Source organism: Carassius auratus, chromosome 9 (assembly GCF_003368295.1).
Source record: "Carassius auratus strain Wakin chromosome 9, ASM336829v1, whole genome shotgun sequence".
Classification (NCBI taxonomy): Eukaryota; Metazoa; Chordata; class Actinopteri; order Cypriniformes; family Cyprinidae; genus Carassius; species Carassius auratus.
The window spans coordinates 24,576,190-24,596,125 of record NC_039251.1 but is presented as its reverse complement, the minus strand read 5'-3'; the positions used below and the strand labels follow the sequence as shown (position 1 = coordinate 24,596,125).

General features: G+C 38.3%; 1 protein-coding gene across 1 annotated transcript; it reads left to right on the top strand.

Annotated features, from left to right (window-relative positions):
- Positions 1-360: 360 nt before the first annotated feature.
- On the top strand, positions 361-3,234 carry LOC113108855 (frizzled-7-A). The gene has a single exon (XM_026272200.1). The coding sequence runs from the start codon at positions 830-832 to the stop codon at positions 2,486-2,488; it is 1,659 nt and encodes a 552-aa protein (XP_026127985.1). The 5' UTR covers positions 361-829; the 3' UTR covers positions 2,489-3,234.
- Positions 3,235-19,936: the final 16,702 nt, after the last annotated feature.

The window sequence follows — 19,936 nt, the reverse complement described above, 5'->3', positions numbered from 1 at the left end:
AAATATAAATTAATATACATATATAAGAATTTTACATTGCGACAATATACATAATTTACCATTTGAAAGTTTTTATTTAGCAAAAGCTGTATTTGAATCGATAAACAGCAGTATTAGTCACGTGCATGCCCAGTGAATTACAGAAACCAGCCTATGGATTTTTTTTCTCCGCCCTAGAAGGAAAGTTTCTGATAGCAGAAACCCTCCGCAATTATATCCAATGACCAATCAAAATCAAGACCCAAAGGAAAACAAATCCTGTGATTGGTCTAAACCGCTACTGGTTTCAAGGCGCCCCGCATAGAGGGGCAGTGAATCTGAATGAGGGGTGTGTAGAAACCGACGGCACATTATTGTATTTGCGCCTCACTTGCGCTCAAACCTTCAGTCAGAGAGAAGCGCGTCTGCAGAGCGCACGCGAGACCAGCGAGGAAAGCGCACTCTGCTCAAAATATCCAACTCAAGTTTTCCAGCAGCGACACGACTCCTAAATGCAGCTCTAAAGTCACTGGATACACAGACTTGATTTGGAGAGCCAGGTGGAAAACTTTAAAGAACAGTTGAAACAAACCTTGAAGAAGATTAAAAAAACCGATGCGCTCACTGTGGATTTAGTTTGGATTTATTCTCGGACTTGGTTTTCTTACCAGATCCACTCATTTTCCTAACATGCTTGCTTTTAGACCACGAGTGTCGTGACAGGAGCTCAATCGAGGAGTTTTTGATCGTTTTAAACGCATACGATCTGGTCACACAGAAACTTTTTCTCGGAGCAGCCGCAGCATAATTTCTTTCGCACCGAATCACCCCAATAACAGCTCTCTTCAAAATGCAACACTGTTGCGGGATTACTCGATACTTTCTTCTATTCCTCACCATGGCCCTGCAGCCATCCAGCGGCCAGTACGGAGAAAAGGGCATCTCCGTTCCCGAGCACGGGTTCTGCCAGCCCATTTCGATACCTCTCTGCACGGACATCGCCTACAATCAGACCATCATGCCCAACCTTTTGGGTCACACCAATCAGGAGGACGCCGGGCTGGAGGTGCACCAGTTCTACCCCCTGGTGAAAGTGCAGTGCTCCATGGACCTGAAGTTCTTCCTCTGTTCCATGTACGCGCCGGTTTGCACGGTGCTGGAGCAAGCCATCCCGCCGTGTCGCTCCCTGTGCGAGCGCGCGAGACAGGGCTGCGAGGCCCTCATGAACAAGTTCGGCTTCCAGTGGCCCGAGCGACTGCGCTGCGAGAATTTCCCGGTGCACGGCGCGGGGGAGATCTGCGTGGGTCAGAACACCTCGGACGCGGGCAGCCCGACCTCAAACCCGACGCCCTACGTCCCAGAACTGATCACATTACAGCCGAGCGTGGTCAGACCCAGCCAGCAGTTCACATGTCCGCTGCAACTCAAAGTGCCCACTTATCTCAAGTACCACTTCATGGGCGAAAAAGACTGCGGGGCCCCGTGTGAGCCCACTAGACCCAACGGGCTGATGTATTTTAGAGAGGAAGAGGTCAAATTTGGCCGGCTCTGGGTTGGGATTTGGTCTATTTTGTGCTGTGTTAGTACACTGTTCACCGTTCTCACGTACTTAGTGGACATGAGGCGGTTTCGTTACCCGGAGAGGCCCATCATCTTCCTCTCCGGGTGTTACTTCATGGTGGCTGTTGCGTACGCAGCTGGCTTTTTCCTTGAAGACAAAGTCGTTTGCGTTGACAAATTCAACGATGATGGTTATAAGACCGTCGCGCAAGGCACGAAAAAAGAGGGCTGCACTATCCTCTTCATGATCCTCTATTTCTTCGGCATGGCAAGTTCAATCTGGTGGGTCATTCTGTCCCTCACATGGTTCCTCTCAGCGGGAATGAAGTGGGGTCATGAAGCCATTGAGGCCAACTCTCAGTATTTCCACCTGGCCGCGTGGGCTGTCCCAGCGGTCAAGACCATCACCATCCTCGCCATGGGCCAAGTGGATGGAGACATTCTCACAGGGGTGTGCTACGTTGGCATCTACAACGTGGACTCTCTGCGTGGCTTCGTCCTGGCGCCCCTCTTCGTCTACCTCTTCATCGGCACCTCGTTCCTCCTGGCCGGCTTCGTGTCGCTTTTCCGCATCAGAACCATCATGAAGCACGACGGCACCAAGACGGAGAAGCTGGAGAAGCTGATGGTGCGCATCGGCGTGTTCAGCGTGCTCTACACGGTCCCCGCTACCATCGTGATCGCGTGCTACTTCTACGAGCAGGCTTTCCGCGAGCAGTGGGAGAAGACCTGGCACATGCAAACGTGTAAGCGGTTCGCCGTCCCTTGCCCGGTCAATAACTTCGCCCCCATGTCTCCAGACTTCACCGTGTTCATGATAAAGTATCTGATGACCATGATCGTGGGAATCACCTCTGGGTTCTGGATATGGTCTGGGAAAACGTTGCAGTCTTGGCGCAGGTTTTATAAAAGGCTCAGCAATAGCAACCAAGGCGAGACGACGGTATGAAAAAAGAGCGAGTCGTCCTGATAGCTTTGGTCAAGTTTTGACCATGCAACTTTTCTCTGAGATAAACGTCTCAAGCGGAAAACTTTTACGCAACTTGTTGAGTGAGTTTTGAGGACACTACTAGACGTCTCCACGGTGGAGACGGACCTTCATGAACAGTGTTATCAGCACGAGACTGTTTGACCATCGGTTTTTATCATATATTTGTATGTGAAAGAGACTATGTTTCTGTGCAACACGATATAATTTGCCGATGTGATCTCTGTAGACAATAATGAATGATTTGCGACATATTCACGGTTCTGTACCTGAAAATATTGGACGTAATTTGCCTTATACACATGTACCATCCCTTGTTTTAACTGGGGACTTGTATGACTTTCGCAGCGCTCCGTCGACAATCGTGCATACATTGGCGCACATGGACCGTCAAGTACGCGTTAGGATTGGGATACTTATATGCATGTGTACAGCTGTGAATTTATGCAAGCTCCCTTTAAATGATGTAACGTGTAAATAATCACCCTTTTTTGAAAGAATATATGTATTTATGAAAATAATCTTGCAGTTTTTTACTTGATTTTTAAAATTTGGTAAGAGACATTTGTATCTGTACAGTTTCGCTGAATAAAATGATTAGATTTTTAACCGACTCATTTCACTTTAAAGATAGCCTTACACAGTTTAGTTTGCTATCAAATATTTTTAACATCATAAAAAAAGACATAAAGATGTGTAGGCCTACACCACAAGTGCTCATTGATTATTTAAAATGTTGCTCCAAATGCGGTAGCCTTATTACTCCAGACGAAAAACATGAGGCCAAATTATTTTTAATTAAAGTAATTGTAAAACAAGACAATGTCAGCCTCAGTAAATGAGACCAAATAAAATTGTGCGTCCAAGTGTGTGCTGTGGTGATATAAATTGTATTTATAGTAAACGACTAAAGAGTATTTGTGTTTATTAGAGACACTCCTGCAGCTTTACTGAGATGAAGGGTAAGAGCGGGACTCTGGCGCCACCCGCAGGTGACTGTTATGTTGAGGACACTAGAACTTTCATATATTTAAAAGCATTGCTTTTTAACAACCTTAAAAGAAGCCTACACTGTAAATGTGCGTGCTGCAAAGCAATCATCAAATTTTTATATTGCATTACATTATTATATCATATTGTAAAAATAATACATATTTTATTTAATGAATCATATTCTGTTACAATAATTATGTCACAAACTTGAATGTCTATGGAACAAGCTGTGAACATTTAGTAAATAAACACAAGGAAAAACATTAAGATGTATAATAAAAAAACAGCAGATGAGTACAGAAGTTGATATGAAATACATGGCATTTTGCATTATGCCAAAAGTGACTGAAATAAAGTGTAAAGAGGATACTCATTGCTGAGGTAGTATCCTTAAGTTATTTTAATTTGTACAGAAATTGTTGCTGCATTAATACTAATAATACTCATAATCATAATACATTTTGAGAGCAGAAAATTAACCATTTTCATTTAATATAATCATTATCTTTTAATTATTTCAATTTGGGCCAAAAATGACTTAAGGATCACATTGGATTGCTTTTTTTTTTTTTTTTTAATGACAATAGGAGGTTTAATCATCATTACAATATTCTACACAGGCAAGGTTGAGAAAAAGCAAGAGCTAAGCTCAGGTTGTGTAGGCAGGTTACCATTAAGTATCCTATCATTTTGTCCTATTAAGCCCTGCAGGTGGCCAGACTAGGGTTCTGTTCAACATCAAAAAGTATGATCTCACAGAGCAATAAAAAGATTCACCACATAACACAAGACACATGAAGATGTGGTTGAAGAGGCTAGTGTTGTGGTTTAGGCTGAATAAGTCTTCCCTCTACAGTAAACTGTGAAGCTTAGTTTAAAATTACAACCTCATGGATAATAGAGTATAGTAGAACACTGGAGCTGATCAAACGATAACGACCAATGTCCTGTTTTACTAAAATATATTCATTAGCCAGACATAGCACCTGCTCACTCCATGCATCTTTCTTTGTTTTTCTTGTGGCTAAACTGTCACGGTATCCTCTCACATTATTTAAGGAAATCCTGCAGGTCTTTAGCTTGAACATTTTCTCCTGTCTATTTGATTGATGGAGGGGTTTTATGTAAAGGAAGGAAAAGTCTGTTTCTTGTGGCACAGTCAATAACACTAATTGGGGATGTGCTATCCTGGGCATATGCGAAGAGGTCATGCAGGAGACCCAGTTCTGGTTATTCACAATGGCTGTGTGCTGTCATCTTCCTTTTGTTTGTATATTAGGATGGCTTTCATTTGTCAGAGTTGCTGGCCTGACCAGGGGTGGGTGATTGCTTGGTTGCAACCAAAGCAACAAGAAAACAGTAGTGAGCTGAAGTGCGGTGGAGAGCCTGGCATCTGCAAAGCTCAGTAAACACATTCAACATGATTCAGTAGTATGAAAAATCAGTGGGCGGGCATGCTGAACAAACACACAAATGCATTCTGAATGAAAAAGAAATGGTCGTTGAGGAGAGGAGAGCACAGCCACAAACTGAGGTACGAGAGCAAAAGCAAATAATAAATAGCTGACTCAATATGCTGAATAAGCTATTGTTTAAAAAAATATCATTTTTAATTCTTAAAATAAACTTTCTTTATAAAATCGAAGGTACTTTTTCAATTCTAAAGAACCTTTCAGTTCCTCCTAAGACCTACAGTATGAGGAAAGGGCCTCTTATTCGGTATTCAGTGGATCTCGCACTGGCATACGAGACTGGCCAGGTTAACAGGAAGAGAAAGGCTCCAAGCTGCCCAAAACAGGAAGTTGAGAAGCAGCTGCACACCCCGCGAGACCTGACTGGAACTATTTTGGCTTTTGGAAAAAAGATGGTAAATCTGAGAAGTAGAAGAATAAAGTAATAAAGTTCTCCTACTAATTCTACACGATTACCCTTGCAAATGGAAGTACATATAGCATATTTTTAATATTTATTATGGACAGAATACACTTTAAAACAATAACCTTAGGCCTAACTGAATTTAATGTTTTCATGTTAGCTTCAATTAAATGATAATGTATTATAGTCTGAAATTTATATTAAATGCAACTGGCTGAACTCTAAAGTGTTTTAGCGACCAACTTAAATAGGAATTGAAGTACATCTTTATGTTATAATTATACATTTCGGTTACAATTTATTTTAAGGTGTCCTTGTTGTGTAAGTAACATTAGGACTATTATTAATTAATTATATGTCCTTATTACATGTTTAGGGTTAGGATTAGGTTTATAGTTACTTGCATGTAATTATGCATAATACATTTTTATTATAATAGTAACTGGATGTAACATATGTAACAAGGACATCTTAAAATAAAGTTACCTACACGTCTTTGAAATATAAATAAGCAAACCTGTGTCATGTTTTTAAATATATTTGTAATTACACATTTGTAATTAAGCTGCAGTCCGGTACATTTAAAATAACTGAAATGTAATATTGTATTACATGCTAGAGTTTACATTATAATCAAGTAATTGACATTTACATATTTTAATCAGTGCAAATGAAGTGTATTTGTAAAAAAAAGTCATAAAATATAATGTTATTTAAATTTAAACTTATTAAAACTTAGAAATTAGCAATTTTCACTTTTTTTAAGTGTAGAAGTTACTTATATATATTTAAATGGCCTTTAATTTTATTTGAAAGTACAGTCGTTGTTGTTTTTTAAAATGTGTTTAGTGAGCATTCCACAAAACAATGTTGTTACTGTTGTTTTTTATGCCGAGATTGTGAAATTCTGGAGACATCACTCATGTTTTAATTATTTGACTTAATAGAAAAAAGAAAAAAAACACTGGATACTGAAAAGACCTCTGAACAGAACAGTCCTCTGATTAATGTATCAGTTAACGTACATGTACTTGACCGAGTACTGCATGAAACAGTTCCTTATCTGTCAAATTTCTTCAGTTAAGAGCCCCAGATCTACTACAAATGAACCATTGTACAGATCTGCCTGAAGTTTCCTCCTGATTGCCGCAGAGCAAGAGAGGTGGGATGTAAACCTGAGGGACAGGCCAGTCCACAATAAATCTTCCAGAATTTTACTGCCCAGAAAAGTTGAAACTCAGGTTCAGGTCAGGGTGACAGACTCGGCGGCGGTATTAGTTTACCGTCTCTGATTGCCGTACATCTGCTCTACTGGCCGGAGAGGTAACCCCATCCTAAAGGCAAGTAGGTGAAATGTGGTATGTTCATTTTACATTTCACTCCATAACCTTTCACTGAGCGCTTCAGCTGCACCTGGGCCAGGCAGATAACGCTGCCGTCAGTACACACACACACACACACATGCCGTCAGTCCTCAAGGTGTCTTCAATTTCCTCACATTCCAGGTCAATCAAACTGGTGATTTACCCATAATGTGCCGTTTGACCTCTGAGAGATGTGAGCTGCAAATCTTAATAAAGGTGTCCTGGGGGATTTTACATAACCACATGGTCCACAATCTATCCAATACCTGTCCACCACAATCTGCTAATGCTCCACAGCCCTTGACTGTTCCCTCATTATATGCATATTAATCCATCCTCTCTCCACGCCGCCGAAAATCATCAGTCGATGTGGAAAGAGATCAAAAAGATCACTGAATCAGGTGTGCGTCTTGAATGAGAAAAGTAAACTCTACGGTGGCTTCGTTTTCACAATGTCAAGCTTCTATCATTCGAACATAAACCCGCAGGAACCATCAAAAGAGATACTGCCCGAATACTCCGTGATTAGCATGTAAAGAGCAACTTCAATGACACCGAAAAAATTGCTGTGGTATTTGACCGAAATGGCACCCTCTCGGGGCAAAAGGGGAATGATCCAGGTGATGAGAGCTGAATGCAGTAATCAGTGTGTTTACCTCATAGACATGAGGGTTTGGACAGGGATTTGGAGGGGTTCCAGAGAGAAGGGCCTTCGGATGTGGGTGGCCTGTGTGAAGTCTCGATCCGTCACGTTCAACTATGGCAGAATATAAACAACACAGGTGTGCTCCCGGGACTCAAACATGCTGAATTCAGACAAATAATGCTCAGACATAATATCAGTATTATTGATAGGAAAAATAAACTAAAATAATTCCAAAATTAACTAAAATAAAATAAAACTGAACAAAAAAAATTATTTTAATTTTGCTTAAAAACTTTATAACCCACCTGCTTTCAACATTTTAAAAAAGCACCACTTCGGCAGCCTTAAAATACCCTTCAAAACCTAAAATAAAAACAAAATTGAAAAGTTAAACGGAAAACAAATAAATAAATAAAAATGTAATACTATAATAACCTTCCATAACACACATAAACAAAATAATACTTTCAATTATAATATTTAATCATTTAAACATTTAATAATTTAGAAACAAATACTGATCAAATAAAAGTTAATCGTTTTATGTGAATAAATAATAATGACAGAAAAGTTTCTTTCAACCATAAAACACAACACATAATTTAAAATGTAACACATAATTCAGATTCCTTCACATTAACAAAGTATACCGTGCTGCATTTTTATGGACAATTTTTTAATAGGAACTGATTTCAAAGCATTGATGTCTGGCACCTGGTTCTCTTTATTATTGTTAAATGCTCAACCCAGGAGATCAAAACATCTCGGTTCTCTTATATTCTTTTGAATCTATTGCAAGGTATTGCATCCAAAAGAATTCCATTGTGACTTCCAGCTCGGCATTCACTTTTTCATTTTCCACTGACGTTTAGTACAAAGAGGAGGCCGCGTGCAGAGAAATCCATCATGCTAATACAGACAAATGACCTTGAAGATAATTGAACATTGTGTTTGAGTGCTTTCAAAAGGGATAGTTAGAGATATTGGAACATGTTTGGAGAGGACTGGAAAATCAAACACATGTGCTCTTTATATATATATATATATATATATATATATATATATATATATATATATATATATATATATATACGATTCTTTGTTTCCTTTAGTCAACGGTTGGATCTCTTGCTGGTGTAACTAAACATGCTATTCAGAAGATCAACACTTATCACAGACCTGGAGAGAAGAACTATAATTTAAGCCGGGTTAATGGTGAGACTCTATAAACAAGTTAATGTTTTATATATATTATAGAATAAAGGGCAAAATGCTTTAAAATCATCTTTCATGTCTCATTGTTTTTCAGGAGAAAAGAACGAATCAGATCAGATATCAGCCACGTTTCCTCTGTTCCCCTCGGCTCAACAGGGCAGACCTGGGTCCTCTATCACCAATAACACATGGTTCAGTGCAAATCCAGGAGAAAACTCAAGCGGCTCCAGGTAGAGTTTATGAAACACAAATGACACTAACCATCAGATAAACGCTTACTATTCAAAAGCAGTTCTTGATTAGAGCAACAACATCCTGTGCGGCACAGCAATGTCTGCGAACACAATGAACAAAATCAAAATATGTTTAGTTCAAATCCATTCATAGGGTGAATGTTTACATCTTTAAGAAACGCATATCAGATACCTGCCTCTGAATGCACTCTATTCATGTCGGGACTGAAAGCATTAAGTTAGGAAAATCCCACTCTGCATTGCCAAGAGGAAGTAAAAACTGATTCCTAAAATGTAAACCATCACAACCACAAGCGGCTTCTTCAGCTTCTGCTCGTTGTAATATAACTGGACACAGAATAATGCTTGTTATTCTGTATACCTCTACAGTATGTTCATCTGGCTCTTTTCGTCTCTTTTCCAACACTGACCTGAAATTTCCTCTTCACTATTTAATTTACACTGTGCTTTTGGCATCATAAGACCAGACACTTGGAAAGGTCTGCTCATAAGTAAACATCTGACCTTTAACAGCATCTGATTTCATTTTCTTGGATAATCTCTGTCGCTGATGTAATATACTGCTGTTTATGTGAAGAATTTGGCTTTTCAAAATTTACAATGAAAAATGTGGACCAGAAATGCTAAGATGAAGTAGACTTTTGATATGAATAATAAGATCTGAATCTGTATAAAGTGTCCATTTAAAGTCTATAAATGACATTCAGATACATGATTTTCTACATTAACTTAATTCTGTGACGATAATGCATTGTCAAGTCGTGTCAAACATTGTCAAATATTACTGAAATATGTATTGTAAGAACACCTGGGGCTCTTATTCATGTGCAAACCTCAAAATGACTATTAAATATAAATAAATCTACAAAACTGAATTTTTGTTCTCTCTGTTCTCTACCTTTCTGCATTTTAACATCTGCTCAAGCTTCTGTACTACTCTGTACTAATCTTCCACAATGTGATTCTGTGGAAATGATAGATCAGTAAAGGATTAAATGTTCATATTGTCAAATACTGTATAAAAAAACTATTAGAAATCTTTATTATTTTTATATAATTTTATTCCTGACTTCAGTGTCACATGATCCTTCAGAAATCATTCTAATATGGTGATTTGATGCTCAAGAAACATCTTTTATTATCAATGTTGCAAACAGTTGTGCTGCTTGATACTTTTGTGAAAATTATGATACATTTTTCAGGATTCTTTGATTAATAGAAAGTTAAAAAGAGCAGCATTTATTTTAAGGAGAAACCTTTTGAAATCATAAATGTTACTTTTAATCAATTTAATGCATTTTTGCTGAATTAAGTTATCAATAGTTTTAAATAATTCATTATTTAAAAATGTAATCATACCCATTAAATATTATTAACTCTAAAAATATGAAAGATACAGTGTAAATGTTAAAACGACAAAAATAACATGTAATGCATGCAATTCTTTTGGGATTTGTCTTGAAGAATCAAAAAAGCAGCTGTGAAAATTGAAAATAAACAGGGAACTGCACATGAAAACCCCTCAGAGAGACGCATGCACAGCAAAGTGCTGCTGCTTTTCCTTGCACAAACAGAACAGACACCCATCAGCCAGATGGTATGCAACATCTCACTGCACAATATTATCAATAAACACAGCATAATGGGTTAGTTCATTATGTCGCATTTTACTAACCATTCATTCTTAACTGTGCCTCAGATGACCTCAGCAGGACACCTGTGAAGGAGATGGAGCCATGTGGTGATTTGGAGCATGCAGTGGGGCTAGACCGAAGAGAACAGGACCCTCATCTGACAGCAAGTGCAGGATTATAGAGATGGATCTTGGAAATGTCATGTGGTCTGATGATTTAGAAAAAGGAGGTAATGATAGATTTATTTATTGTTCAGGTTTAACACAGTACTTCTGCTGATTCACATGACTTACAACATGCTGGTGCTAGAATTCAATGCAAACTTTTTCAAAAGACAAAAACAGATCTAATATTGTCGAAATACATATTGTAAGAACACCTGGGGCTCTTATTCAAGTGCAGAACGCAAAATGACTCACCCTGAAAGTCAACGGCAGTGCGGTATTGAAAACTGGTGAAGTGATAAAAAAATACAAGAACACTGCCAAAACTCTGACTTGTACATGTAAACGCATTACTATTGAGTCTCGTATCAAGTGATCCCGCTAGAAATTTATAATAAAATTCAACAATACAACAGTTTAAAACAATACCGTTTAAATGAACTTCACTGTAAAGTAACTTCACTTTAAACTTTCAATTTAAAAACTAACATCAATATTGAGTTTTCTATTTTAATATATTTTTAAAAAATATTTTCAAAAAATATTTCCAAAAATTTCAAATATTTCAATATTTTCAAAAATATTTTCAAATATATGCTGATTTGGTTAAATGTCTTTTCCTTGAGTGACTGCTTAATTATTTTTGACCTTTCGTTGGTCATCGCACAATCCAACCAAATAATGTTTAAGTATAATTTATGATTTATAATTATTTATTTGGGTAACATTTAACAAAGAGGTTAAATTGATTGAAATAGATCATCCACTTAGTGTCATGAACCAACAACGAACAATATTTTTAAGCTAATTTAAAGGTTAAGTTTAATTTATACTAATTCTATAATACTATTATCCTAATTGTCTGTAAAATTATTGTGATACCTAATGCATTGACTAATATTAATATATTAAACCTAAACCTTGTCATGTTTTGTTTGTGTTTTTGATATTTTTCTTATTTCTTCTTTTTTAAAGTTTGTTTATCACCATGGTTACTGATTATGCTCTTCACCTGTGTCTTATTAAAGCACTAATGTGAAGCAGTGGTTTACAGTGAATTTATAACAGCTAAGGGGTGCTGTAATAAATTCACTGTAAACCATGGCTTCACAGGGCTTATCGCTTTAATAAAATGGTTATTCCATATACGTAGTAAGGTTTCACAGAATAAAACAGAGCAAATAAAGTGTAATGATATAAAATAAAAACAGTATTCTTCCACAGAACAATGTAGTTCCTCAAAAACAGTTGTGGTTCCAACAAAGTGGTTGCAGAGTAACACACAGAAATAAACAAATGTGTATGTTTATATAGTGTAATTTACAACAGCTTCAGATGAGACTCAACCAATCAGAATCAAGGACCGGAACTATCCATTTTATAATAAGTTGCTCATTATCTAATCCTTGTGTATTTATAACCTTTTGTTTCCTGATGATTTGCACTGTTCCTGTGTTTCTCCTTTGCTCCCATTTAATAGTGTGCTTTCTGATTGGCCTAATAAACATACCTCTTGCAAATAGATCCTTGGTTCAACTCTGTTTGCCTGAACCATACTGTGACAAATTTAAAGCCCTACCAATTTCTCATTTTCATTCTTTTTTTCCCCTTATTTTTAACCATATCATTTTTCATGCTGCTGAGCGCCTTTCCTCTTCTCATTAGTTCACACATACTGTACTATCCTCAAACGAGGCTTAAATAAGCTGTAGGCTCCAGGGCTGCAGAGGCTCGGTGAGGAGGTAGAGCGCAGCCCCCCTCTGAGGGCCGAGCACCTCTTCATGTGTGGCTCAGCTTGTGCTTGGCTGCAGCTAAATGGAGTCTTTAGACAGGCAGAGCAGTGGGGAGTGAGGACAGGGTGGCGGGAGATCTCAGGGGCCGATATGGTAAATAATAACACACAGGCTAAGGTTCGGTTGTCCATTAGCATTCAGGGACCCAGACAAAACAAGCCTCTCTGAGAAAGCTGCGACGCTGTAGAGCATTTCTGCATGTGAACTTGTTCAAATTAAGATTGTTTAACTATTGCAAGTGAAGAACTGAAGTGAAGAAGTGAATTCTTTACCCTTTATTCCCTCAGATCAACATCCCCCTCTTGGTGCATTGCCCCCGGGCCGGAGGGGTTCAGGTACACAGAGCTCCATGACTGTGTACAGAGAAAACCTTGACCCTGCAAACAGATCAGAAGCACAAACAGGAAACACTAGAGGTTGCATCCCTCTGGGGCTCAGAGGTAACAGCATGCTTCATAAACATCCACTTAAATGACATTTTACAGATATTTTCAATCTACACAACTATTGTGTAATGTTAAAGTCTAAATATGCAAAATTAGTAAAATTTCTGTAATTATTTATATAATTAAATAATGTTACAGTATATAATATTTTATGAATTACATTAATATTATATAAATATTTGTGTTGTTATATTTTACCATAATTTTACCATTTTATAGTCTATAGCTGTGCATATATGTAAACTATTTTTTGATGCTGCTGAATCTTCCATATGGTGTATTTCAGCATACATTTTAACATAAAAAATTTATGAATAAACATGCCTATTAATACTAGTGAGATCAGACTGACAGTTCATAATACTGACTATAAAAAAAATGTTTGACAACACATTTGAAAAGAGTGTGCCTGTGCCATCTATGCAATGACATTCATATGTTTTTACATGTGAATGACGTGTCTAATTATATCTTGGAGCAACTGAATGAAGAGCATTGTCTTCTTTTTCCTCTTTTAGGTTTGTTAAGTCTCACTGTTTGAATCTCTGTGTTTGTCAGAATGGCAGGGAGGCAAAGCAGTGGTCACCCTAATAATGGGTCCTGATGGTGAAATCATACGCTTGTCTCTCTGGGATCCCGCAGTTGACACTGAGGACCACCCAATAATGGGCGATGTCACACAAGATCACGGTAATCGAGGCTTTACTTGGTTTAATATTGTGCTAACCAAATAAACGCAGAACACAAAAATGTCTATACTAGCCTTTGCTCGCAGTGCTCTTAAGGAAAAGAGAGAAAAAAACATTGAAACGTTCACAAGACGTTATTCTCAACGACGTGTGTTATTAGAGTTATTATGTTGTAAACGTAACTTGTTGTCAGGGGAGACTGTATTAGTGTATTTCAAAGACAGATGAGGTGATGGGTGAGAGTTCAGGTCAAATAAAGGGAAACACAGCAGACAAAACAAAAATAGAGAGCACAGGAGGTCTGTAAAAGACAGAGATGATGTTAACATGAAGAATGTACATCGTTGTTTCCAGTTCTTCTGAGGGAGATTTGAAACAGCCTTGGATGATCCTCATACAGGACAATGATACAGATGAAGGTTAGCATCCTACCCAAAGTACAAGAACAATTTTATTTAGGAGTGTACAGATTTATCATTAAACATGGTTCGTACATATCTCACACACACACACACACACACACATACATTCAACCAAAATGAGCATTTTTATCAGGATCCTATGTTTGGTTTCAGGCCTTTTACTCTAATGGCAATATATGGCAAATTAAAGTGAAATAACTTAACAAGTATGTTATTAAGGTATTAAGGTTTTTCTTTATTTACCATTTAAGAGTTTTAGGGTTAGTAAGATTTTTGCTGGTGTATATAATAATAATAATTATTATTATTATCATTAAATATTGTTAATTATTACTATTGCTAGTATTAAAACATGGATAATATAATATAATATAAAGTGAGTTGGAGAATTCTATTATTTGGCTACTCTTTTATGAGATTCGATCCCCTGGGCTCACTGTCTGATGTATCCGTAGATGTTCCAGGCTTCATATGGGTTCACTTAAGAACCTTTCATCAAATTAGCATTTTTACATAACCAACCTTTTTTAGAAATTCATCCCATCCTCAAACTCATATCATATGGGCTCTAACGAGTAAAATACAAGTAAAAACCATACAGTACAATGAAACACAATCACACAAACATGCATATAAAGCACACGCCACCCCTCCCTCCCGCTCCTATGCTGGCTGCTCCACATCTGGTAGTGGTTTGCAGCAGTGAGGTATCCCGGACAGAGAAACCCGATCCCCCCCCAGGCTGAGGCCTAATCCCAGCCCAGGAGTCTGTGTGACTGACAGAGGCTGTGTTTTCTCAAGGCGACCTCTGGAGCTGCTCTGTTTCCTTTATCCTGTCACTGGTCAGAAACTCAACCCCCACCGACCCGCCTTAACCCACCGAACCCCCTCCTCCATCGGCTCGCTATGCAAGCGCTCTCTCCATTCGCCCCTTTCCTCCTACCCATGTCCCTTCTGAAACAGACCCTTTCTAAACAAAGACTCCTTGAGCAAATTGCTATCATCCTAGGGGCTAAATCTACATACCATGATATATATCAAAGCACCACAGCAAAACCTTCTGATACTATCACTGTACTGCGGTACCGTGAGAGTACTAGTTTTGTTTTTGTTTTTTTAATTCATATCAAGTTCCCCTATTAATTTATGTGAGTATTAGAAACAGCCAGATGTGTGTTACAGCCGATCATTCATCCATTAACAGACGTTAGTGCTGCAGACAGCAATTTAACCTAAAACCAAATGCCAATACGTGTGTCCTAGGGCTTATTCTGGGATATTTAATGCTTGTCTGTCTGGACACTGACAACTTGCTAACAAGTTGGTCGCTGAAAATAGCAAGGAGTGTTCAGAGGTGCCACATAGCATTCTGGGGTGTCTGGAATGCTGGAGACGGGTGGCGTTCATTACATACAGCCCCTCCACCAGCAGAAGAGAAGGGGGAAATGAAGAGGCAGGAATATTTCCCCTTCTTTGTGAAGCTCAAAATTAAGTGGATTTTTTTCATTCCTGTTTGTCGAAATATTGATTTATTTTGAATTGAGGTTGATCTCAAAGGAAAAACATGCAGTTCCTTCAAGAAAGAGCTTCTATAAAATCAGAATCGTGCAACATTTACTGCAATAACAGTCCGAAAATACCATTCATTAAATATGTACTACACTTTAAATGTACTATATATCACTGCCCTCTAATGGACATTCACACTGCAGGATTTTTAAAAACATCAGAATCACTAGCCTGACAACTTGGATCATAATATTATAACATAAATATTTTATAGTTTATTTACTATTACATTATGTATATACATTATGATTCGTTTTAAATTTGCACAGATAAATTATAGGATGTTAAGATATTTTTACTTAAAAATATATTCTTGTTTTTCAGTGTAAATAAAATTGTCTAATATCAGTGCAGCACTCTCTTATTCTATATATATATATGCATATTATATATATACAGTACAGACCAAAAGTTTGGACACACCTCATTCAAAGAGTTTTTTTTATTTTCATGACTATGAAAATTGTAGATTCACACTGAAGGCATCATTTGATTACTGCTTTGCACACTCTTGGCATTCTCTTGATGAGCTTCAAGAGGTAGTCACCTGAAATGGTCTTCCAACAGTCTTGAAGGAGTTCCCCAAGAGATGCTTAGCACTTGTTGGCCCTTTTGCCTTCTGTCTGCGGTCCAGCTCACCCCTAAACCATCTCGATTGGGTTCAGGTCCGGTGACTGTGGAGGCCAGGTCATCTGGCGCAGCACCCCATTCATTTTATATATATAGAATAAGAGAGTGTTGCACTGATATTAGACAATTTTATTTACACTGGAAAAACAAGAATATATTTTTAAGTAAAAATATCTTAACATCCTATAATTTATGTTTACTTAATTGCCAAAACTGTATACAATTGGATTGTTTAAAACATTTAAACATATTTTGCCAAATAAAATGGTTGAGAATAATTCTTGCCTAAAAACATTTTTCAGGAAAGCCTTTTATATAGGATTACATGATTTTTATCAATGCAATGTACAAGCATAAATGGCAATAACACTCCATATCTAATATTTTCTAGTACCTTGTGAAACAAGGTAGTTAAGAGATATATGCATATGTAAATGATATACAAATGGGTTTATTGATAGTAAAACGAGGCATTGTAAACCTTGTATGCGCCAAAGATTTCCAAATAGTGAACCTTCTGCAGGTTCTGGCATGCGTACAGATTTACACATCTGCCTTTTGCGCATCCATGCAATTTAAGGATGAAATATTATACACAAAGTTTGATACTTGTGAAGCCCCAGTTCTTTTGTGCTAAGAAATGAGAGATCAAAATAATGAGATGCATTAATCCAGACAATCTCTAAACTGTTATTTAACAAGGAAGAGGTGTGGTCAGTCTAACCACTATTAATAATAAGGTAACAAGATGTTTTATATTATATTTTATTTATGAATATAGGCACAAGTTCAGTTAATAACAATGTAGTGACTTACATTCCATTTTCACTGCCTGTTTAGACAGAAGTTCAGCAGGGGCTCAGATATAAACAGAGAAAGTCGGGAGACAGAGACAGAAATCAAGAAAAGACAGAAGGAGAAAGCAAGCGGAAGAGCAGTCCTGTTGCTTTTCGGCAGGATTTGTTGTCACGCAGAATGAATAACTGCAGTGGATGTGTGCGTGAGATCAGAGGGTGTGGAAGGTGAGCGGGGTGTAGAGAGACAGAGCAGAGGTCTCACTCACAGCACACAGCAAGAATGTGGAACAAAATGCAGCCCCTCTCTCTTGAGGATGAGGTCGTCGCTGCGTTCACACCGCTTTACAGACAAATGTGTGAGGCTCTTTCCATCCCCCCTCGGTTACACTTGCTCCCCCATACTGTCTATCTCCTCCACACACCCGTTTCTTTGCCTCATTGACATCAAAGCAGCGCTGGAACCCATTAAAGCAGACAGACTTGCTGAAAAATAAACCATCACTGGCTGGTGCAAAATAACTGGCCGCTCTGTGTCCAGACTATAGGCCGGGCGCGCAGGCTGTGAGAGGGACAAAGAAAAACACTGCCGATCCTACAGCAGGACACTAAACATGCTCGCTGTCTCATGGTTTAATGCAAAAGACAGAAATCTGGCATGCAAAAGTGTGTGCGAGAATATCTGTGTCAGTAAAATACACTGTACAAGTGGCAAACTGAGAAGCTGCGGTTGCTATTCTACAACCTAAATCAAACCGCACCGTAACTTCAGAACTATTTTCTCAGACAAAAACATATACTGGATTTGACTGAGAAATGACTAGACATATAAACATACTATTATGAATAAATTTAGCATGGCAAGCTGAACTGCTGTCATGTGCTGTTGAGGTTTTGTGAGCGATCATGCTTGGGACAGGCCTACGTTTCTTGTGCCCTCTGGTGGAATGCAGCACTTTTCCACGAGGTGCGTCCACCTGATTAGAGGCGACGCTTGAATACTACACTTCAGCCTTGCTTCCGACAACCCAGTGCTTTTATGTCATGTCAGAAAGAGTGTAATTAAAAGCTGAGCACCACCATGAAGTCGTAGTTAAAAGTGGAAGATTTACCAGCACTGACTTGGCAAATTGTGTGCTAAAATAAAGATTAATGGCAGAAGCAAATTGGTATTGATCATAATAAGCTGGGATTGTTAATGTTGATAGTACAACTTACTTTGTAAGCATTTTGTGTACACTTGATGAAAAATGGGATGTAACTGTTTTATTTGGACCAAACTAACACAGGACAAAATACAGATAAAGGGTCAATTAACCCCTTACAATTTGAATGGTATTGTATGAATGATGCAGTTTTCTGTAGACATTTAAGGTGAGATCCCATGCAAAGCAGACTAACACCAAGATGAAGGAGGACTGTTTCGGCTCTGAAGTGAAATAATTCAGGATGAACAGGTAATTCCTTCACTGGTATAACATGTAGCATGCCATTATGAGTTACCCATTAACACCTAGCTTAATTTTACTGAGTCTTATCCCGTCTCTCTCAAGGTCTATTTACCTGAGGAGAGATTAGAGGAAATGAGCAGCTCCACGGCTCACCAGCTCAACAAAACCGGTAACCTGAGTTACAGCTCTACACAGCAACATAAAGACTAATGCTGCTGATCTGGTATTTTTCATTTAACTCAAAGATGGTGTTGAATGTCCTCAATAACTGAAAATTCAGAGAAGATTCAAAAAGTTTTTAGGATCAAAAAGTTTCAAAAGTTTTACCTAAACTATAAATAGTCATGATTCACAGGAGAGGAGGCAACTAGGGTGCAAAGAAACCGAAAAGTAAAGACAACAACGTTGTGGCCGGAAGCTAAGGTGACACCGGGGTCAGGAAGTCCGAAGGTGCTACACCTGCCATCAGCCCTAAATCAACACATTTCACTCCCTGAACACATTCACCGGAGTCTTTGTCTCCTGAAGGACAGGCAGAAATCCAGACAGGATTACCAACGGAGGCTCAGTCACATGTAATACTGAGCTCTTGTGTTTGTGTTTATAAAATCAGTTCAGATGCACAGGGCTGTTAAGTATGATTGACACGCTTGTGTATTTGAATTCGAAAAGCCAAATGACAATAAATGTTCCCAGTGTGCATATGTAAGCCCTCTATCCAAATAAATGATGAATAAGGGATTGCGTTATGTTGCAAATGTTTATATTATTGTGTTAAATTGTGACCCGGTCAGAGTGAAGCTGGTAACAACATACTGCTAGAGTTAACTATCAGTTATAGTTTATAATTATAGTTTATCAGAAAGGGTTGGAGGGTTTTTAATAATAAATATGTCCCAGTGCTCTTTGTAATTTCTCCCTCTGGCTTTTGGCCACTTCATCCGTTCTTACCTCTTCAATCATCAGCCTGCTTGCGTTCCCGTTGTGTTTTGGTGTACACAAAGCAGGTTGTGACTTCAGGTTACAGGTCAGGCTGAGGTCAAACAGCTTGGCTCCAAGGTTTTTGGGACTCATTAATATCCCGTCTAATCACTGTTTGCATTCCTCTCTTGTCACTCCATCCGTCCCAGTCTCCGGCGCTCTTTGATTGTAGCTCAGATTTCAGCCCGAACCCTTCTCAGGCCCTGTGAGCGGTGAGAAAGCCGAGAGGAGATTAGGGTATCGCTTCACATCTGAGCTCTTATCAGTGAATCTCTCTCACTCCTTCTGGGCTATATCTTAACTTCTGAACTTCCAACACTCCTCTAAATGATTCCCATTAATATATATGATATCCCTTGTTGTTAGTTTTGACAGATAAGGTCATTCGGAAAATGCAGGTGGAAGAGAAGACACAGAAAACATGCTGGTGGAGAAAGTGAAGAAACATAAAAAGTCTAGTAAACAAACAGGCAAAACAAAAAGACATTG

What these genes read in the sequence shown, in the direction of transcription:
- LOC113108855 (XM_026272200.1), top strand. Translation starts at nt 830, where the DNA reads ATGCAACACTGTTGCGGGATTACTCGATACTTTCTTCTATTCCTCACC.